Source organism: Zosterops lateralis (assembly GCF_965231275.1).
Source record: "Zosterops lateralis genome assembly, chromosome: 10".
Classification (NCBI taxonomy): Eukaryota; Metazoa; Chordata; class Aves; order Passeriformes; family Zosteropidae; genus Zosterops; species Zosterops lateralis.
Window position 1 is genome coordinate 309,022 of NC_139770.1, and position 23,028 is coordinate 332,049.

The 23,028-nt window shown below is 50.3% G+C and overlaps 1 protein-coding gene across 1 annotated transcript; it reads right to left on the bottom strand.

Moving 5' to 3' along the window:
- Window positions 1–846: 846 nt before the first annotated feature.
- On the bottom strand, window positions 847–5,707 carry PFN2 (profilin 2). The gene is made up of 3 exons (XM_083868490.1): window positions 5,564–5,707; window positions 4,426–4,618; window positions 847–2,636 (listed from the first exon to the last, which is right to left on the bottom strand). The coding sequence occupies exons 1-3, from the start codon at window positions 5,693–5,695 to the stop codon at window positions 2,539–2,541; spliced, it is 423 nt and encodes a 140-aa protein (XP_083724616.1). The 5' UTR covers window positions 5,696–5,707; the 3' UTR covers window positions 847–2,538.
- Between the last annotated feature and the right edge of the window lie 17,321 nt (window positions 5,708–23,028).

A 23,028-nucleotide genomic window follows, 5' to 3' on the forward strand; every position in this document is an offset into this window, starting at 1 on the left:
TAGTCTGAGGGCCCAGGAAGGCAGAGCCTTTCTACAGATTCACCTCCCATGATCTGGGCTGTCCTCCCACCCCACGAGCTCCAGAGTTCACCAGCACAGCCCCTCAGGCCTGTTTTCAGGAGTTCTCAGCAGAGGTAACAAATACAGGTACAAATCCTTTAAGGTAACAGAGACCTTCAATCTGCCCCTTCTCTGGGTGAGGAGAGCACATTCCCAGCCCTGGTGTACTGACCTGGGCAGGCACCACAGACTCCTCTGGCTGGTGCAGTGCCAAGCTGCCTTCAGCTTGTCTCAGGAATGGTCTGTGGAGCACTCAGAGGGCACGGGAACGCCACAGCAGAGAGCTGGATAAAGGTGGAATTAAGAGATGAGAAATCATCTAATTTAAGATCTACCCCAAAGACTGCCTGGCTTTTGACTGAAGTCATATCATCACACTACTTTTATTACCCTGTCATACTACTTACGTTATCATACCACTGCTGTCCTGTAAAACTTAAAACTGCACTTCGACCTCCCGTTAGTGTGGCCAGCCACGCACTGAAGAGCCTCAGAGGAGTTCCTGGGTGTGAGGTGGAAAAATTACCAACAGTCTGGTTTTGTTTGGTTGGAATAAATTTATTTCATCTGTCTGTAAACAAGGTGTTTTTAATAGTTATGGCATTTTTTGAAATGCATATTAAATCAGATGAGTTAGACTGTATCCCAGATGTAACAAAGTGCAGGGAAAGAAATGGACAAATCAGCAACAAGAATTTGTTTAAATCTGTACATTATCCACAAGGCCCAACAATAGAAGCAAATACTAGAATGTCCCTAAGGTAGTGCCAGTCAAAAGAAACCCTCGGAGTCAGTTAAAATCCATCTCACAATAGCAACAGTTCATTTTTTTTTTTAACAATAGTATGGCACAGAATACATATTAAAAAATTCATCACAAGACAGCCAAGTCAGTTATTCCAACCACTACCATCTCCCATTTATTCTTTAGTATACAGAGTTCTGCAGTTCTTGCAATGGACATACAGGTCAGAACCGTGCCTGAACTGAGTTTGGTTACAGACATTTCAGATGACTCGTGCACAAGGCAGCTCACTCCATCATTTCTGCAGCAAGGGTGTGACAGGCCAGATGAAGATTTTTAAATTTGAAATGGTATTTTGACAGTTTAGCTTAGAAACTACCGACCTTCATCCAAACAGTGGCTTCAGAGCAGCCAAACTCTGCACCACTGAGGGATCTGGCAGAAAGGCTGAAGCCAGTCAGAGCTCCCAGGGTAGCTGAAGGTGGCAGTTCTCCACAATGACATTGCAGTTTCATATTAAAAAAAACAACACCCCCCACCCCCCGACCCCCAAGCTGCAAATTAAAATTGGTCCTATGAGAAACTGAAACCAGACACACTCCAGCTGGTTATACCAGGCTAGCTAAGGGCCACAGTGGCAGCCTTGCACAAGTCAACTACAGAACAGGAGCTGGCAAAAAAAAAAAAAAAAAAAAAAAGTGCCTGAGCTATTGTAATGATGGAATGTCTGGGGAGTCCCTAGGATGGTGGTTTAAGGTCATGGGAGGAAGTACATCTGTACCCTTTCATAGTTTTGTGATTGCACTTGTTAAGCAGTACAACCTTCAGACAACATCAAGAAAAAGTAAGAGACTTAAGCCTACAGTGAAGTGCAATGACAAAACTAATGTGACATTAATAGCTTTTGAGTGGCAAATTGGTTAAACAAACCAGGCACTATAAAAATGGGTGTAAGCAAACACATGGGTTTAAAAAACAGAAACAAAGAGAGGGACAGAAGTGAAGATATGCACGCACTTTTTTCCTCCCAACCGTGCTCTGTGAAAGGAAGACTAGTGAGCTGTGACTTGCTCAAAGTGCTGAAGAGGCATTGATCAAATTAGATTGTACAATCGGCACCTTGTTTAGTATCTCGGTTTAGTTGTCAATATCACACTAATTGCTAAGATGAAGCAGAGCCTACTCTTGGCATGTTCCCCTCCCAAGTTTCAAGTTATCATGCATATCATGGTCATGGTGGTGCCAGACGGGCTCGGTTACCTACAGTGGTTACGGAGATGAACAGGGGGGAACTGGAGTTACGACAGTAGGAAATGGGTAAATAAAAAACCACAAACTACCATCTACGGTCTGGTAGCACTGAGCACAAGCGGGTGGTGGTGCAGACAGCTGCTAGGTGGATGGGGAGAGGCTGCTCAGACATCAGACCTCCTCAGGTATAAAGCCAGTTCATATGCTTTCTTGTTGAGTGTCCCTCCATGGACACCTTCCTTTCCCATGACTATAACCAATGCTGGAGTACACAAGGAAACAAAACAGAAATAAAAAGAATTAAAGGGAAAAAAAAAAAAAATAACACCTTTCCCCACCAACAAAGGGATACAAAGGAGACACAGGTTCATACCCCATCACCCTGCATTGCTAGTAAAGTTTCCAGAATGTAAGGTTTAAAGCTCACCGCCAGGAAAGTTTAATAGCAATCTTCCCCTAATACTTAACAGTCTGCCTAACAACTAGAACCCAGAGTCTCTCAAGTATTTTGCCATTGAGTATGCCTTCTTATTCAATCCGCCTCCATGGACCCCTTCTTTGCCCATTACAAAGACCAAGACTGAAAGAGAAAAGAAAAAAAGTTTTAAAAAGAGTGTGTTAGACATGGAAATAATGCAAGTTTTAGGCAGTGCAATAACCACCCTTCAAGATTTAGTATTTGGGCATTAAGCTAGTTTAACAATTTTGTTAAAACGCAGATGTAGATGGGGCTGGGAGAAGGCACAAGCTATTCTCAGGGGTTTTATTAAACTGTGGAAGTTGTAAGCATTCATTGCTAAGAAAAATGCCACCAGTTATCAAAAAAGCATAACAGTGCCTCTCACCATCATCCACCATCAGCCAGGAAGGAAATCCTGGTGGCAGTTTAAACACCTGTGGGGACAGGGGGGCAGTGTGTGCCCAAGTGTGACGGGAGAGTGGCAAAATAGAATTCCCATGATCTGTGCTGCAGCAGTCACTGCTGGCACAGGAACCAGAGCAACTGCCCTGATGCTGGTAAAAACCCCAAAAGGTGAGTGGGGCTGAGGCTTTCCATGCAATAATACAACTATAAACCACACTTTTACATAAGACAAAACACAGGGACAATTGTCAAGCTGCTGCTCTCCCCAGTCCCCCAGTTCCAGCAAGGTGCCCCAGACTCTGGTGAAAGGAACACTGGAGGGTCACCAGGAACAGCCACTGTGAGGTGCCATCAGATGTCCCCCAGCAGGGAGGGGACACCGTGAGCACTGGGCTGCCACAGGCCAAGCTGGGAATGCTGCAGGCAGCTCTATCTACACACGATCTTACATCGGGGCCTCAAGCTGCACCACGGCAGGTTTAGGTTGGATATTAGAAAAGCTTCTTCACCAAAAGGGCTGTCCAGCCCTGGCACAGCTGCCCTGGGCAGTGGCTGAGTCCCCATCCCTGGAGGGATGTAAAAGCCACGTGTGGTGGCACCTGAGGGTGTGGGTCAGTGGTGGCCCTGGCAGTGCTGGGAGAAAGGGCTGGACTCTGATCCTGGAGGGCTTTTCCAACCTTAATGACATTACGATTCCAGCTCCACAGCAATTTGCTCATAAAAGCTTAAGACAATTCTCACTGGCATTTCACAAGTCAGAACTCTGCTTGTCTCTCTCAGTGCTGCCAACCCTCTCCCTGCATGCCTGCCCTGGGCTTTAGCCCACAGACACCTGCTCTGCCTTTGGTTTTACACCTGTAGCAAAAGTCTTGTCCCTCATGAACCTGCTCCACAGCCAGCCCAAGAATGCCAGCCCAGGTGTTCCCAACATACACTCCCAGACGAGTGGCTGCCCCATAACAGATTCTACTGGAAGTTAACTGAGAGCACAAGGAGCAGGGGTGTGAGCATGAAGCCCATTTCTCTGTGGTAACAAACTGGGCGGGCTTTTTCTGCCTGGAAGACTTCAGCAGGCTCAATAGGAAGTGCAAGAAGAGTTAGTGTAGAACTTTTTAAGTAGGAGCAGCTCGTACATGAGATTCACATTTTTGCAGAATAAACTTTCCATCAAACAATTCACAACAAGAAAACTGCAGTCACTGCCTGTCATTAAAAGACCCTCCTGAGGTATCAAGTGATGGAACAGCAGCTAAGCCTGCCTGGAGCTGCAGCCTGCTTTTTCCTGCTTGTCAGAGACCTGTTAACTGCTGCACAGGCTGGTGCTGGGCTGGGATGCAGGTGGGAACGGGGGAAGGACTCAGCCAGAGCACTGCCATCCACCCCTTGCATCACTTCCCAAAATTAGCCACTAAATACGGGAGTTTGGTTTTCTTAATAGCTGGAGTCTATGCTCAGGGACACATTCCTAATTCAGTGATCTGGAGGCAGACAAAAGGGTGCTTACCTCGTCCAGCTCTGCCTACAGCAACATTATATGTGGGCTCACCACCTTGACTCTTTGTCCTGATGTCCATTGTGCAGTCGCCATCGACATACAGGCTATCTCTGATCACAGAGCACTTCTTCGCACCAAGGGTCAGACCGTTGGTGAAGAAACCCTCTCGGTCTTTTCCCACAATCAGATCTATTTCCCCTGGCTGTCAAAGGAAAGAATTCAGAGTTAGCACGGCGGGGAATATCGCCGTGATCTCGGTTTAGAGCCGGCGCTGTCTCGGCGGAGAGGCCGAGGCCGTGATTTCTCCCCCGGGTGCCGCAGGCAGTGCTCCGGAGCCCAGGGCTTTGTTCGGGCGGCCGGCGCCGCTCGGCGGGGGAGCCTGGGCCGCGCTGGGCCCGGCGCGTGTAACGGCGCGGGGCGATTGTCACCGACCGGCCCGATTGTCACCGACCGCCCCGGGCTGAGCCCGCACCTGTCCCGGGGGATCAGCGCGGGGCCTGCCCTGCCCGTGCCCGCGGCCCCAGCCCTGCCCTGCCCGTGCCCCCGGCCCGGCCGCCCCCGCCGCCCCTCTGTCAGGGCCCGGCCCGGGGGCTGCGGCGCGGGCTCGGCCTCACCGCGGCGGCCGCAAAGTGCAGCGTCACGGCGGGCCCGGCCCCCCGACCGCGGCCCTGCCGGCCCTGCTCCGCCTCGGCCGGGACCGGGCCCGCCTGGGGCCGGGCGGGGCCGCGGGGCCGGGGAGCCGCTCTGGGCCGGGCGCCTCTCCCGGGGCGGCGGGGCCGGGCGGGCCGGGGGCGCGGGCGGGAGGGCGGGGGAGCATCAATGGCAGAGCGCCATCTTGGCGGAGAAAACATGGAGCCGGCGGCGTCCGAGCCGCCTTCCCTCTTCCTTCCTTCTGTCCTTCCCTCTGCACCGCACCGCCCGGCACCGCCCGGCACCGGGCCCGCCGCCGCCCGCGCCCCCCGCCCCGGCCCGGCCCGGCCGCCCCCGCCCCGGCCCCGGCCCCGCACCGCTCCCGACCCGCACAAAAAGGCGGCGAGGGCGGCCGGGCCCGCGCCCCCCGCCCGCCCGTCCGCCCGTTCTCCCGCCCGCCCGCAAGGTGCCCCCGGCCCGGCCCCGGCCCGCCGCCCCCGCTCCCCGGGCCGCTCACCGTGATGCTCTGGAAGATGCCGCCGGCCGTGGCTGCCCAGACGTACTTGGCGTCGCAGTAGCCCACAATGGCGGCCTCCTGGCAGCAGCCATCGCACATCAGGTTGTCCACGTAGCTCTGCCAGCCGGCCATGGTGGCGGGGCGGCGGGCGCGGGCGAGCGGGCGGCGGGCGGGCGGGCCGGGGCGCGGGGCGGGCGGCGGTCCCGGCGGTGCGGCGGCGGAGCGGACCGAGCGCTGCGGCGGCGGCGGCGCGGCCCAGCCCAGCCCAGCCCAGCCCTGCGCTGCCGCGCCGGGGGCGGGGAGAGGAGGGGCGCGGCCGGCCCGCCCCCTGCCCGGGATGAGGGCCGGGATGAGGGCCGGGCCGGGGCGGGATGAGGGCCGGGGCGAGGGCCGGGGCTCGGTGCTCGGGGCCCGGTGATCGGTGCCCGGCGATCAGTGCTCAATGCCCGGTGCCCGGAGCTCGGTGCCCGGAGCTCGGTGCTCGGTACCCGGTGTTCGGGCCCGGGGCCGCTCTGCCGTCGGCGGTCGGTGCGGGCAGTCCCGGCGCTCTGTGAGGGCCCGGCCCGGCGCGGCGGGATGGCGGAGCGGACTCTCCCTCAGGGCCCGAGGCCGGCGGGCCGGAGATCCGCCCCGGGGCCCCGCCGCAGGCCGGGAGCGGCCGGGATCGGTGAGTACCGGCGCTGGCGCCTCCCGCACGGCCCGGGCCGGCCGGCCGCGGCTCCCGGGGCTCAGGGGAGGGCCCGCAGAGCCCAGAGCGGTCCCGGGGCTCCGGGCAGGGCGATCCCCTCCCGTGCACACGGGACCGGTGTCCCATCCCTGCCGAGCCCCGCTGTGCCCCCCCGGCCCCTGTGCGGTCCTGTATTTGTGCTGTTCCTGTAATCCACCCCTGCCCTCGCCCCTCGGACTGTGCTTCACCTCCCGCCTGCCCCGCCCGGGCCCCTCATCCTCCCGGACCTCACCGGTGTGTCCCCGTCAGACACCGGCATCTGATACGGTTTATTTCTGCAGGGGGTCGTAACTCGCGATTTCGGGGTTTATCGTTCCAGGTTCCACCAAGTCTCTGCTGCAGTAATTTAGTTCCACATCCCTTTACCCCCGGGGCTGGTTGCAGTGGTTTGGTGCACTGCCACCGGGCCCGGGGGATGGCTGGGCTGCTCCCAGCCTGTCCCGGGTCACAGAGCTGCTCTCCGGCACCTTGAGGGCGTTTCGGGGCAATTGCTCTGTTTTCTGCAACACTGAAATTGTGGGAGGGTTATCTTCCTTTCGAGCAGGGGGGGTTTGCCCGGCTGGATGACTGTTGTGGTTCTTGGGGCGGAGGAGCCCCGTGGGATGTGGTGGGGCTGTCAAAGGTTTGTGGCTGTAATTCAACAAGTCAGATCTCATGGCTGAATATGCCAAGGTATAGTATACAACAAATGAATCTGCCTTTTCCTGACCTTTCCTTTACCCTTCTCTTTACCTTTCTTTTCCTTTTTACTTTTAAGTAAAAGAGGAGGAAGGACAGTCCTTTGGGGATGTGATTTACAGACTGACCAAAGCACTAAAAAAGGTGTCTAAAGTCATGGAACTTTGCTCAGCTTTAGGATTTTTAAGGTGAATTTTTTTTATCTCACTGATGGCCAACAGAAAATAAACCTTATTCCTAGAAATAAAAGTACATTGTATATAAATTCTTACTTGAGGAGGTAGTCTCTGGTTCATAATGGTGTCTTTGATGGGTCCCTGCAGGAGTAACAAGTGGAGAATTAGGCCCATATGACACACCTTTCTGTGCCTCAGTTACCCAGCAGTTGGACTCCTCGGTGTGCTTAAATCCTGCAGTATTTTGTTTTGCTTAAAGTCAAGCAAACAGAACCCAAATAGGTAACTGTGAACTTTTCAGTTATGAAATCAGGGTTTCAGACTGTGAAATTCATTGTTTGTAGATAGCTTGACACAGTGTTGGGAAGGTGGGAACATTCTCATGCTTTATTTTGCCCAAACTCGTGGTGACTCATCACATGTGTCTGGTAACTGGCTGTTGCAGTGGGTGAAAGGTTGTGGGGAAGTTAATCTTAAAAGCCAAAATAAGACTAAGAAATGCAATAAGAGGGTTGGAGAAGCACAAAGATAGAGCGAGAGAAAGCAGAAAAGTGGAAAATGAAGCACAGCAGGCACAGGCTCTTGACACAGTCATTTTTTAAATGGATATTTGTGCAGTGTGGTTTAACAGGGGCAGTTAACAACCTTACTGTGGTGTAAAGTGTGAACCTGTGACCCCTGTGCACACTTCACTGACCACAGCGAGAAGTGATAGCAGATGAAAGAGAACATTTAACTTCTCACAGGCTTCATCTGCTTGGTTTTTTCTCTGTCACATTTGACTGGTAGAACAAATTTACCTTTTAATAGCTGTTCTATTTAGAATATTTTGGTATGAATTTTTGGTAGTTTGAGTACTACCTAGTTTCATCATGGAGAGAATTATTTCTGCCACAGGTGTAGTGCTTTTCTCTCAGTTGCATCCACTCAAATATCACATTTTTGAGGAATAAAATATATGAAAATTGTTCTGCTCAAAGCTGTCTATGTAATCCTAGAAGAGGTGTATTCAGTCTGAAAGTCCTAATAGTGTGCAACTGTAAAGCAGCCACTGGTACAAGTGAAAGGAAACATTAAGAATATAAAAATGGGAGGAATGAGGAAAAGTAGAAATTAATAAAGGGGAAAGTAGCCTAAGAATGACATGGTTTCATTTAGAACGTTTTCTCTTCTTTCAAAGTACCTCCCAAAAGACAATAAATCATTCTGTCTCAACCAAACTGCTCATTGTGGGAGGTGTGGCAGGCCTGACGAGCAGAGTCCCTGCCCAGTGGAGCTGGGGCAGCTCCTTCAGCCCTGGGCCTGCCTGGTGTCCCCAGAGAGCCCGTGGTGCTTGAGGAGCTCTTGTTGTGTCCCCATGGCACGGCTGGGCTGTCCCCCAGCACTGCTGCTGTCACCCCACAGCGAGTGTCCCTGGGGGAGTGCTGGATCTCAGGCAGGCTCTGTTTGGGAGCAGACACTGAGGTTTTGCTATCAGCCTTTACATCAGCAGAGTCGTGGTGGTGGTGCCATGGAGGAGTCCAGTCACCTGCTGTGTAATTCTCCATCCTCCCCTGTCTGTACTGCTGACACCCTCATGCACCAGTGGTGCTTCATCAGGTGGTGCTGGGGTGCCTAAAGCTGCTCACACACAGGGTTTGTTTGGGATGGTGCAGTTCCCACTATGTGCTCAGCTCATGTGAAGGCAAATGTGGACAGATGCATCTAATACAGTTTGTCTGTACTCTGTGTCCAAGCTGGCACAGTGCTTTTTAAAGCTTTATGACTTGGGTGGGTTGCATTTAACTAGGACACTGAAAGGATTCCTCCCATTGCCGTTTTCTTTGAAACTCAAATGTAAAATGCACAATGAAGACCAAATTTCTTAGATGAAGAAACATGACTTAGGCATGTAAAAAAAGCTTCCAACGTTACTGCTTTGACTGAACTATCTGAACAGCTGCCCTCTGCTACACAAACCTCCTCATTTTGGGCTAGAATAGCGTGTGCTTACAGGAGCTGGGGCATGCAGCATGGCCTTGTTACAGAGCTACAAACAGGTGCAGTTCTAGCACTCGCCATTGGAAGAAAAAACACAGAAAAAGAGAGGGAGGGAACATTAGCACCAGCTAGACTATTTTGTGTGCTGGTAATAGACACCCATTTTCTGTGCTGCCATTAGTAGGGGTTTGTGGAGGAAACAGTGGTAACTTGCTCAAGCCATGTATTAAACAGCCAGGGCATTTCAGAGCCACTGATGGCCTGGTTTTGGATGGAGGTTAGCAGGTGAACTGGGGGGCACCAGCAGCATCCTGGTTCCCTGGATCAAAGAGAGGAGCTGTGCAGAACGTGTTGTGATGGAACACAGTGGGCAGTGAGGTGCTGGCTGAGTGCAGGGACCCCTCTCATGGTGCAGGGCTCATGTTTTAGGTGCTGTGCCCTGGCCTCTGCCTGGCCTGAGGTTCTGCAGCTTTTAAATGAAGCCTTTTTACACTGTAAGAGCAAATCCAGTGTTCTCACCAGCGTGCCACAGCTCTGGGTGCCAGGCTGGCTACTGCTCCTCTGCAGTTCTCTGAGAACATTCACTGGTTTTGGAGTGAAAATCTCCCAGTAACTTCCCAGCCCCTGGCACTAGATGGAGCTTCAATCTACTTGCACTTGGAAGTTTGTTAAATTCAACTACAAGACAAAAATAGAGAAGAATACATGAAGATGTGCATGCCTGCTGCTGCACTTACAGCACCTCTTCCCTTGTTTTTTAGCAGAGTGGTGTAGATCATAATTTAAATTTAATCTAAATGAAAATTAAAATATTTCTGCAGAATCTGCTTGGTCTAGTACGTGCATTGTAATCATTAGCATCCTTTAATGTACTCTCAGCTTCACCGTGGAAGTCGCTGTAAGTTAAGTATACTGGAAATGTGCTGCAGATTTAAGCTGATGCTGAATAAAGGTAATGCCATTTCTGAACAAAGTGGCTGGTTATATTTCAGGATGTGGTGGGGATTACCACCCTTTCTGTTTGCTGTGCTCATGCAAGAATACATTTGTATTTTCACTTTGTGCTACCAAAGCTAACATTTCAAAATCATCTGTTATATGTCACTTCATTTTTCCTCCATGTGCTACCCTTGAAAATACTGAACAAATAGAAACAAATAAAAATGAGCTTTGAAGATGTAATGTTCATACTTTTCATTTAGCAAGCACCATGTCTCACAGGCCACACACACATATCAGAAATTTAAGACCATCTTTTCCTTCCACAGAAGTAACTGGAAGGAGATTTAGTTTTGTTCTTGGGTGCCTGTGATCTTATCAGCAAGAGACTGGTTTAGTCAAACTCTTGTCCAAGCACTGCAGTAGTCATAAAAGAAACTGGAGTTGGGAGCCAAAATGGTGACACTCATAACAGATTTTGTCATTAAAGCACTGAATATTGTTTTGTTGCTTCACTACAAAATCTGACTTTGAATTTCAATCTTCTTCAGAGGCTTTGTGCTGACCAGCAGGAGGAAGGGACAAGTGGGATGCCCAGAAGGCCTCAGCAGGCCAGGGAGCATTTGTGGGATGCCCTTAGACATGTCCTGCAGAGATTGCACAGAAATTGTCATTGTGTTCTCTTAAAGAAAGCTTTGCTTGGTTTTTTTTTAATAAATCTCTTATTTGCCTCAGGAATGCCTGTTATGCTCTGTCTGGGGCATTAGAGGAAGGTCTTTTGAAATCTCACAACCAAACTATAGAGAGCTAATCTATCATTTGCCTTTGCACCACATCTGTCACTCTGCAGCCTTCCAGAGAAGTGGGATTTACAAAATGCTCAACCACTTTGGTTCATTTTGATTTCTCTTCAGTGAACAAATGAGAGTGTGAGCCAAAATCTTACATCTCTATCACAGCTAAACATTAATAGGTGAGCAGGCAGTCATTTTGTCATGTTGCACCCCTCTGGCAGGGACAACCACTGTTGTGGTTTAAATGTGAGAGACAGGACATGGGCACTGGACTGCCCTGCAGCAACAGGACAAATGTGCTTCCCAGGGTGTTCAGAAGATCTTCTTCTGGATCTCTGGAGGCTGCAATTACAGAAACACAGGCACTTGGGAGTTCAGGCAGCTGGTGAACAGGAGTGCTGGAGCTCCAAGTCCTTGCAGTGACCAGACCCTTCCAAAGGTGATTGTGAGGAAAAGGACATTTGCCAGAGCAGGAATTGGACTCTAGTGGGTCTGGTCCTGCACCCTCTGATGGCTGTTCTCTTTGTCTTCCCAGGTCATAAAACACTTGTGCTTGAGCTAGTTCTGGAATGACTGGCATGAGAAAACCTTCCAGGAGCATGGAAAGCCTGTGCTGTGGGTAACTTCCAACCCAGTGTTTTGCAGGGAGCTGCCATAGGAGCTGCCTGTTGGGACCATGGCATCACTATTAGACACAGGTGATTAGTGAGGGAGCACAGCTGGTCTGCTCCAGGGCCCAGGAGCTTGTGTTCCCTTGGGAAGTGAGCTGTGCTGGGCCTGGTGTGAGCCGTGCTTTGGGCAGAGGCTGCAGCCAGAAGTCTGGCTCTGGGCACTGCTGCTTCCTGTTCCTAGCCCGGGCAGAGTGTGGGTTAGTGACCAGGGCAGGAGCCTGAGGAGCCACCATGCAGACAGCAGGGAGCAGGACAGGACACTGTGTGTGCTGTGTCCTGCAGCCAGTCCTTTCCCTCCTCTTGGAGAGGCTGTACCTGGTAAGCACACGGGACACAGCCATGGCAGCAGCAGCAGCTGTGAAGTGCTGTGACAGTGTCCTTGGAGTGCAGCAGCTCTCTCAGAATGGCAGGGACAGCCACTGTTCCATGAATAGCAAACCAAGTGACCTAATTCAGCTCTCATGGGCGGCCCTCAGCTGCTCCATGGCCGCCACGCTGGAGCTGACTCATCACTTCCAGAGGGGCAGAGATTGGAGCTTTCAGGCCCTAAGGATTTTGCTGCTTTGTTATTAATTTTAAATTGATTAAAATGAGGTTTTAAAATACCAGGAGACACTTGCCTAAAGAAATGGTTATTAAAAAAGAAGAAGGAAATAGTTGGTCTGTGGGAGTTAACTGTGTGCTTAACAACCACTGGCTCCTGCAGCTGAGGACACCCGTTCAGTTTGGAGGAGTCTTATGTCAGCTGTTCTGTCCTGGCAGATTAGCAAGAACAGGATTAATCCATCATTATTATAAAAAACTGAGAACTAGAAGCTGTCCTTGCTTACACCCAGCACAACCCTCTGGTGTCCTTGTCCACAGCAGAGTGGTATTACAATCTCAGCTACACAGCTTTGTCCAGAGCTCAAGATCTCCTGGGGAAGTGAATCCCTGCAGGAGCATCCCGTTCTCTCCAGCATCTCCCAGTACTTACAAAGCTCCTCATATGGTCCCAAGACTCCCTGGGGTGGCCCGTGGGCCATCTGTGCCAGGAACAGGCTGTGTGTCCCCTGCTCAGCCTCCCGGGGAGGGCAGGACAGATGGGTGCAGGATCCTTTTACCACTCTCAGAGGGCAGTTCTAAATAAGCTTCTCCCCTGGGATGTTCTCAGTGCTGTGCCCGCCCCCGCCGTGCCAGGGGGAACTGCCTTACCCTGAGAGCAGGGAGATTGTTGTCCCCAAAGGTTTCCATCTGCTGCAGTCACTGCACAAGTCAGGCTTATGCAGAGAGATGAAGCTTTTTCCCTTCTGCCTCTCCCCTTTCCCACTGCTGGGGCAATGGGTGCAGCCAGCCAGCAGCCCAGGGCTGCCCATGGCCCTGCCCCAGACACTGCCACTGAGGACCATTCTGTGCTGGGTGGGCTCCAGAGATGGAGGAACCCCTTCCTGGAGGCTGCAGAAACAAGGTCAGGGCTCAAACTCCATAGAGGTTTCTCCCTGAGAGTTCATCCTGGGGCCAGCACCTCTCAGCATTCTTCCCTCTGCTCTGGAGGGGTAGGGGGCTGCATGGTCAGGATGCCGCACAAGGTCTGGCCCTGCTGTGTTGGTAGGGATGGGGGTCTGTTCCAGTGAAAGTCAGGGTGAGCTCAGGCAGCATAAAAAGATTAATTGATGTAGTTTTTCATCCAGTAAATAAACACCAAAAAATTAAAAATTAAAAAAAAAAGGGTACATGGAAAGGTCCATGGTATTTCAGAGAAAACAGGAAGGTGAGAGGAGTAAAGGAGCAGAATGTGGAATCCACTTGGAAACAATGAAGCAGCAGACATTGTCTGTCAGCCTCTTTACGTCTGTCTAAAAAACCAGACCTGTTATTTCAGTGAAATAAATAATGAAAATTAAAAAGCAAAACAATACAGAACAATAGAAGACTTCTGCAAAAACAGTTTGACACTTCCTATTGATTGAAATAATGGAGCAGCATGTTCTACCAACTTGCACAAAAGCACCTTTGGTCTGCTTTAAAAATCCCTGTGAAAGATACAGTAATGTCACTCCTGTGCTGCTCACCTGTCTGTTCTCACCTCTAGCTGTCAAAGGCTGAAGAGCTCTAAGTTCCTGTGCCACAGCAGAAGGTATTTCTCCTGACTCTGCCCTGCACTCAGTGGTCCTTGCCCCGGTGCTGTACAGAGCTGTGGCTGTGGGGGAGCCTGGAGCACAGGGAGCTCCTGCTCCCTCCCCTTGTGTCAGCTGGGGTCCCTGCAGATGCCAAACTCTGTCCTGCATCCTCTGAGACAGGTGGGATGGGCTCCTCTTTAGGGCTGGGTGTGCCACCATTGGCAGCAGAGGTTTGTCCTGGGTGGTTCTCCCCTGCTGTGATTCCTTTGGCTTCACCTCAGGACCTGGGAATGACGACACAAGAGCAGTTTATGTTGTGTGCCATGTAGACAGATATTCTATCATGGAATGGCTTATGTGGAGGTTTTAACATGTGTCAATTTCTTTCCAACCAAGCTACTTTCCAAATTAGTAAATTATATGAACAAATTCCTTTTTGTGCTCAGACAGAATCAGATTTAGCGTTTTACTCAAATTAGAAAATTATGAAGTCGAGTAGGAAGAACACTGGGTTACAAAATGTTCTTGCTTCATTCATTTTGCCAGTTATAATTTTAGTTTTAATTATTTATGACACTCCATAATGTACTAGTTAATTTACAATAGCATATTTTGGTACAGTATTAAAATTAGTGACAGGAGAGTTACTGCAACACTTGCTGTTTACCGTGTGCTGAGTAATATACACATTAATTATGCATCTATTAGAATGGCTTTAAAGAATGTGTAGCCTCAGCTGGAGGGTTAAGGTGTTTTAGTTTGTTCTTCATGTAGTTAAAAATAGTGTCCTCTAAGATCTGATCCTAAAGTAGTACATGAAATCAGTGCCTATTCATGGAAGGTTCTGGCAATGTGAAAATTCAGTCTTTGTAGGGCCAGGCCTCATCAAGCAGACTTTAATGAGCATTTCAGTGTTTTAAGGGCTATATTCTTATATAAAGTTATTTTATTCCTATTTTTTTTTAGATGAAAGTGTCCACCAAGCCTGCCTTCTCAGGCCTGTACAAGCTGCTGCAGAATCTGTTTAACCACTGCTGCTGTTTATGAGAACGCAGGTGTAGGGAGTGGGAAAGTGCAGTCCTTGGGCACATGAAACATGACTGGGAAAACAAAATGCTGTCAGGTTCACGAGGAAAACAGAATTGAAAATAAAGCAAATATTTTTTCTCACTTGTTTAAGTTTTATCACTCAGCTGTGCTATTTCTAGTAGCTGTAGACATAACATTTTGCAGGAAGAAATTTGACATATCTATTCAGCTGGCAGTACTAAGTTTCCCTGTACTGATATCACATCTTGCCAGCAATCCTGTCCTGTGGTGGGAATTGTGTTCAAGACAAGATAACTGGCTGCCTTCATTATGCATTTCCATGTTTTTGAGCCAGAGATAAGACATGCCCAGCTAGACCAGGAATTAAAACAACCCAACGTGTCCATTCTTGTTTGGTGAGAATGCAGCTCGTGTTCTTAGAGCAAAGCAATTAAATTCTCTGAATTGTCACAGGTTCTGCTATTTAGTGGTAAAAGCTGTTGAGCATCAAAAAACCCACAACAAACAAACCAAACCAAACCCAATGAGGATACTCTGCCTAGCAAGTGTCCTGCCTTAGTGCATATTTTATTTCTTTTAGCCCCAGGCTAAGGGTACTGCATCTGAAACAAGAGTGATTCACCCCCACAGCTCTACCCACAGCCAAACTGAGGTTTAGTTTTCCTGTTCACCCATGATTTCTGCCTCCTTTCTGCCCCTGGAACAGAAGCTGAGCCCTCTGCCCTCAGGATCAAACCCCTCACCCCTGCCAGCCCAGTGCCCACCACGGGCATGGTGTTTCCCCAAGAAAACTTGAGAGAGACACAATATGCATTTGCTTAACTTTCCGTGGAATCCATGTCCAGAGTAACATTTGGCCCATGGTTTCATATGACACCAACTTGCAAATAATTTTGCTTCTAAGCAGAAGGGCTTGGGGAAATAAAAACTTTTCCTCTTAAGAAGAAATCTGCAACACTTATTTGAGCAAACCCTTTAGCATAAACTTAGGCAGGACTTTGTCAATTCAATTTGGGAGATGCAGGGTCCTTCAATGGCTGTTGTTTTCTACATTTCCTTTAAGAATTTTATATGTGTGCATATTTTTTTTTTTCATTTTCTCACAAGGAAATTAAAAGTAAGGCGGTCTCACCAGGAGGAACACCCACATGCAGGTACCAAATGCCTGCATGTACCTACATTCAGTTGATACAAAGAAGCTGAATTTAGAATGTGCTACAGAGAACAAAATAGGGCCAGCTGGAGGATTTCCTGCTGGAGAAAGGAAAAGCCTGCGGAGGCAGTGGGTCGGAATGCTGAGCAGTGACACATTCCTGATGGCTGTAAATAGTGTATCTGGGAGGAGGGGAATGGAAATATCTTGATTTGGTTATTTGGATTAGTGAACTCTTCCAGTGAATGATTTTTTTTTTCATTTAGCATTCAAAGTGTTTGTGAGATTTATATTTCTGTATGTCAATTAAAAGTATATACATATACATATACATATACATATACATATACATATACATATACATATACATATTTGGGGTGAGGTTCAGTAATTATTCATTATAAGAGGCTCTAGAACTACTGTGTGTCTGTCTCTTGAGCACAGGGAAGCAACAGAAGACACAGACAGCAGTGTCAGGGTGGCCCTGGGCCAGGTGCCCCATGGCTGTGCCACCAGTGTCAGTGTTTGACCTGAGCAAGGCTTTGGTTGCTGAGCACCGAGGCTGCTGCTGCAGGGCTGGGAGATGGGGCTGGGGCTGCCCACAGCCTCTCCCCACTCAGCTGGAAGTGGGTGCTGGGGGGACAAGGGGCTCTGAGGATCCACCCTGAGCATTCCAGTGAATGAGCTGCACAGGCTTTGGACAGGAGCCCCGTGTGTGGACAGTGCTGCCACTTCTCCTTTTATCCCAGCCTTGCCTTGTCCTGCCATGCCAGCCCTGGGGGCAGGGGATGAGTTACTGGAGGGTCACGGGGAGCCAGACCCACGGCTCTGCCCCATGGGCTCCCTTCTCTGTCACCACTGGCCTTCCTGGAGTGGTGACAATGGCAGGGGGCATTTGCTCCATGAAACACCTCGTGGATCTGACTGGTTCATGGGCTTTTAAAGTTGCTAGTATTTCATTTATCATGGGCTAATAAAAAAAGCTTGTTGGAGTCAAGTAAAACGCATTTAATTCAATACTTCTCTTGCAGTCTCAATCTCACAGTACCTCTAATTTTAACTGTAGGCTGAATCATTTTCGTCCTACTGCTTTAAAAACAGGCTTGTTCTGCTATGTTTGGGAAGTACAATGCTTTTTCTTTCTCTTAGTCAGATCTGTCCTGCCAAGCTTCTATCATTCAGTGCTTTTGGATGTAAAAATAACATACAGCCAAGGATGATTTGCAGAGTTAGTTTTATTACTGTAAGCAAAACTGAAACATAAAGGATGCCAGCATACATTATGCAGATTGATTTATAAAAATAAATTAAATGGGAAGTATTAGTCCCAGTGAAATATTTAACCTTGCTCTGACATAATTCCTCAGGGCAGAGTTTGCATTGTGTGTGCAGTACAGTCATTCCACAGTACTTCTCTCTGGGTTTTTTTCCTCTGTGGCTTGCTGGTTTCCTCATCTGCCAAACCTTCTGCTGAGGCTGCAGTGGTTAATGTTTGCCTAATTAAAGCACTATCCTATTCCTTGTTCTTAAAACTACCTGATTTGCTTTTCACAAATCCAAATGCTTCCATTTAAGATGGACTCCTGGGATGACAAATACAGGTGGAATAGTTGTAGCCTGGCAGTGCTATGAACCATGGAGACAGCTCTGAGGTGAAGGCCTGAAGCAGGTGGGGCTGCTCCAAACCCTGCAACACCCTTGTACACGTGGGGAGAGAGAGAGCAGAAACCAAGGGAAACACCACAGTGTGTGATTGTAGCACATCAGAAACATTGCTCCCCTGGGTCCAGGGCTTGGGATGAGCATGGCAAGACTAGAAAAACACTGAAAGTGGCACCAATCCAAGACTGAGCAAACTTGGTCTGTTTATGTACAAGATCTGGTTGTGAATCTGGGTTGATCTATTTTTGCATTTAGAGTTTGGCTTCTTCACATGAATTTGAATTGTAAAGCAGTGACTGATACGTATTTATTTTTACTTTGAATTAATTTGAATCTGCATCTCAGCAACAACCTGGGTCTTTGGACAGCACAAGAGACTTGTACTGTAACACAAGTGTATAGAAATGCATTGCACCAACTGATGTAGAGCTGTTTCACTTCTCAGTGTGGAGAAAGTCCCAGTGTTGCCATTCCACCTGGAAGCAGAGCCATCCTGCCCTCCACAGAGCCCATGCTGCCCTGCCTGGGGCCAGGCTGACACAGAGAGGGTGTGAGAGGATCCCTGGGTCTGTGCTGTGCACTGGGATGTTCCTCCCAGACTGGCGCATGTTCCACTTCCTAATGTTACATGTGGCCCATAACACCTTTCCTTGTGAAGCTTTGATTTATTTCCACGATCAAAAAGGCAGAACAGGTGTCTGTTCATTCCCAAGTGTGAGTCAGTTTGCACAATCCCAAACTTCCAGTTTGCCAGGCTAGTTCTGGAGAGCCTCAGCCTGTCCCTGCTTATGGAGACAGGCCAGCTGTTGTCAGCCGTGTGACTGGGAACAACTGGTGTTCTACATAAGAAAGGATAACTTGGTTTTAGTTGGCTTTGTCTATTTCTACCTTTGAGTAGTTTCAATCCCAGTTCACAGGTCTGCTAGGTCAAAGTAAAGCACCTTTCAGTCATCTGTTCGCCCTGATCAGCCTGACATCAGCAGGACCAAGGCAGTGACCTGTGTGATTATTGTGCTTCCAGAGGCTGAGGGATCTCCCCAAAGATCAGCCCTGTGGGACAGAGCACTGGACAAAGGCAAAGCAGGCCTGTGGGCCACAGGAGGTGTCCGTGCAGGGGTGGTTTGTTCACTGACCGAGTGAGTGCAAGGCTGCACTGATCAGACTTGTCCTGCAGCAGCTGCATCATCTGGTTGTGCCTTTCTGTCATCAACAAGCAGGTGTTGGCCACAGGAACAGGCTGTGCCTCATTGCCAGCTCCCTGAACGCTGCCACCTGAAAAGCTGGTTTTGTATTTGTAGCCATAGACTTCTCTGCTGTTTAACAGAAAAGAGTGTACAAGTGTACCCCCTCCAGCCAGGCAGACACAAGTGTCCCTGTTCATTTGTCTGCTGCCCCAGTGACTGCTGCCCCGTTGTATCCCATATTGTCCACGGAGCATTTCCAGCTCCTGCAAGTGGATGATGATTGAGCATGGAGCAGCATTGACTAATGTCACTTGTCAGGTGCATCCAAAGGACAAGGTGGGGCTCAGTGTCTGGAATACACTTAAAAGGATATCTCTGCCTGAATTCCTCCATGGCTTCAGCACAACAGTAGAAACGGTCTTAGTAGAAGCACCTCTTCTTATATTGAAGATAAATTTGTTAAGAAAAATGTAGACTAAAATGAAGGAACACTTAAAAATATTAAAAAGCGAACAAAGGTGGATTCGGTGAATAGTGTATGTCAGAGCGAGGCTTCAAATGGGTGGTCCCTTTGTGCACCACCTCAGTCTGGTGAGCTACGCGGTTTATTCAAATTGAGTTAATCCTGTAACTGATTTGTCAGAGAGGTTGCCCAAGAACAAGGTGTTTGGTGACTGATCAAGGGGTGAGATGAGAAGATCTGTGACTTTCAGGGGCAGAGGGGACAGTGAGTCACTGACACGTGCTGGAGTGGGATTAAGGTGGTAAATGGAGAGCAAACGCAAGTGATTATTGGCATTCAAAAGCAGCTAATCTGTTCTCTTGGAAGGTGCCAGTTTGCATTCTTGCCCTCTGAAGGAGTTTATTCTCCTGTCTGCAGAATGGCAATGACAGTCCCTGCTCGGCAGCCTTGCCGTGCCATGTGTTACCAGTCCTGGCTACTGTCACTGTTTGAAGTCACTTGTCACTGTCGCTTCCCTTGGAATTGCAGTATTTCTGCTCAGCAAAGGTACAGCTAACCCAGAAGCGAAGGAGTGAAAACAGCATGTGGTGCAGAGGAAAAGGAGGCAGCTCATTCCAGTAAAGCATGCAGTGGCATGTTGAGGTGGAGCTGTGAATCCAGGCTGCAGGATGCAATCTAGGATCTGCCTGGGCTTTGAACTGGATGTGGCAATCAGACAGCAGTCGTGTTCTCTGCTGCTGTGGCTGGCAGTATTTGGAGAAAACAGCCTTGACACAGACATACGTAACTGATGACACTGGGCTTGTGAATGTGGATACAAAGAACACAGCAGGTGGGGACTGGTTTCTCCTCCGTGGAAACTCCCCTTTATTGCACGGGAGGCTGAGGCCTGTGTTCCAGGCAGGGCAATCTTACAGACCTGTAGAATTGTTCAGGTTGGAGAAAATCTCTAGGATTAAACAGGCGGTTTCCAGGTGTGATCTGTGGTGTGTTCTGATCCTGAAGTATGGACGGGGGGGTGAGATGTGCAAAATGGAGTCTTCAGTTACAGAGGGATGAAATCCTCCTGCGGTGCAGCAGCAGCAGAGTTGGTGACTTCCCGAAGTCACCCAGGGCTGGACCTTGGCTTTGGGCAGCAGCTGGAGGAATCCTGTGCAGCTGGACACAAACTGAGAGGAGTGTGACTGTGGGTGCCTGTTGTCAGGCTGGGAAGGAGCAGGACCGGCCCTTGTCACAGCCCCTGTGCTCTGCTCTGTCAGCACAGCCAAGGCTCCCGTGGCCACGGTGACCACTGAACGGGGACCGAGGATGTGTTGTCTGCTGCCACATCCCCTGCCACATCCCCTGCCACATCCCCTGCCACATCCCCTGCCACATCCCCTGCCACATCCCCTGCCATCATCCCCTGCCATCATCCCCTGCCACATCCCCTGCCACATCCCCTGTCACCATCCCCTGCCACATCCCCTGCCACATCCCCTGCCACACCCCCTGCCACATCCCCTGCCACATCCCCTGCCACCATCCCCTGCCACATCCCCTGCCACCATCCCCTGTATCCCCTGCCACATCCCCTGCCACATCCCCTGCCACATCCCCTGCCACATCCCCTGCCACATCCCCTGCCACATCCGCTGCCACCATCCCCTGCCACCATCCCCTGCCACATCCCCTGTATCCCCTGTCACCATCCCCTGCCACCATCCCCTGCCACCATCCCCTGCCACCATCCCCTGTATCCCCTGCCACATCCCCTGCCACATCCCCGGGGCGCCTCCCGGCCGGGGCAGAGCCTCCCGGGCTGCGGGCGGTGCGGGCTGTGCCGGGGGGTGCCCGCCTGGTTTCGGTGACACTCCGGTGGCCCGGCAGCCCTGCCCGGCCCTCGCCCCGCCGTGCCCGGGGTGGCTGCGGGGATGCCGGTGCCCTTGGCTCCCCAGCGCTGCCCGGAGTGCGGGTTTTCCGCGTCCCGCGCTGTCCCCGGGCGGAGCCGCAGCGGAGCATCCCCGGGGCTCATCACACGTTCTGCGACAGGGGCTGTGTCAGCACTGACTGGGAGTGTTCTTTGTACAGCAGCTCCAGACCCAACAGGGCTCAGCCGCCTCCTCCCCTCATGCGGGGATGTCGGGAGGATGAATCTCGCCAGGTACAGCAGCAGCCAGACATCTCACGGGCGTCCGATTGCAGCAATACCTGCCTCGTTCAATGCCCAGAGGGATGAAATAACTGAGGGGATGCTGCTCCTTCTCTTAACATTTTATTTCTTTTTTATTACACGGGTTACAGCCTTTGTTCCGAACACAGTCCAAGCTGCCTTTGGAATCGGCAGTGTGATGCATCCTCACGCAATCCCTCATTTCCTTTCTCTTCCAGACAGCCCTGTGGTTCCCCCGCCCGAGGGGAGCGCCCCGGGGCGGCTCCGGGCGGGGACTGAATCCCTGCACAAGGTCACGCTGCTGCCGCTGCCGCTGCCGAGAATAGCGCCCCGAGCCCCCGAGTGCCTGGAGCCCACCCTCGCCGCCCCAGCCCCCTTCCTCGGCTGAGCATGAGCTGATTCATAATGCAGCAGCTCTGCTGTGAGCGCGGCTACCGCCGCGGTCCTGCTGCGGCTGCAGGGGAAGGCAGCGGCAGAGATTGCACTTGCACACAGCAAAAAATCTAAACCCCAGAAATGGTATTTAGCAGCTTATCTTATCTACAGATAAGCTCATAAAATGTACTGACTGGTTAAAAATAGGTTTTAAAGTTCTTGGCAAACATCTCGGTTTTTTATTCTCTCTCTCTCTTTTTTTTTTTTTTTTTTTTTTTTTTTTTTTTTTTTTTCTGCAGTACAAAAATACCGTTTTCAATTATTCTTATTCTTATTGGCTTTTTCTGGTTTTTTTGGAAAAGGACCAAATTATTGATGGGTGTTTTCAGCTTTTAATTGCGCCTCAAGTGCTAAACTTACTCCTGCTATTTGTTTGCAATATGTTTAGGCTATGTTTAGGCAAATGCAAGTGGTTATTCAGTGCCTTTGGCACTCGAACAGAATGTACTGAACTCCTGGGGCTTGGTACAAAGCCTCGGCCTCCAGCACTAACAAAGCCTGTGCAGCAGCAGCTGAAAGAGGAGAACCACCTAGGCCTGAACAGAGGGGGTTCAGAAGATCTGGGAAGACCATGAATCATGCTCCTAGCTTTTGTCCTGTGGGCTGGATAAACGAAATCAGGGCATTTTTGCCCATGTCCCGTTAGCTGAGGGTGCTCTGGAGGCCTGGGCGTGTTCAGCCGGTGGTGCTGGGCCTGTGGAGCCTTTGCAATGTGCAGTTCCCCAGCAGGGCTCCTCGGGGGTACTGACTGTGCTCCTGAGGCATAATGGAGGCTTTCCTTGGCCAGGGGCCACAGGGCTGGAAGGGAAGCAGCACGGGGCCGCTCCCGCTGCGCGGCCATTGGCAGCAGCTCGGGATTTTTACAGTTGTTTGCCTGTTACCCAATCTATTTCAAGCTGTGATGGAATAAGGATGGCATTTGATCACAGTACTGCACACAACTGCTTGGCTTTTGTAACCCCTGTTTTAAATGGGAGGTTTTTCTATGTGTGCTTTTGTCTTCAAATAACTCGAGGCTGGTAGGTTTAGGCTTGGTGCTCTCTGCTGGCCTGTGCTGTGGCATCAGGAGAGAGCTCACAGCTCTCCAGAGGGGTACTGAGGTGAGAAACCCTCACAGGACAAAAGGGTGGTGATGACAGTGGGCACAAAGAGCCTCCACCCTGGGTCTAGGTCTATGGTGGAAATTAAGGATGCCTTTGTAACTCTGTCTTTTTATTGGGCTTTATTTATCATCTCTACAGGTGTGTCTGTGTCTGCTGGTCTTGGGTTTATTGAGCAGGTGGCACACTCTGTGAAGACTTT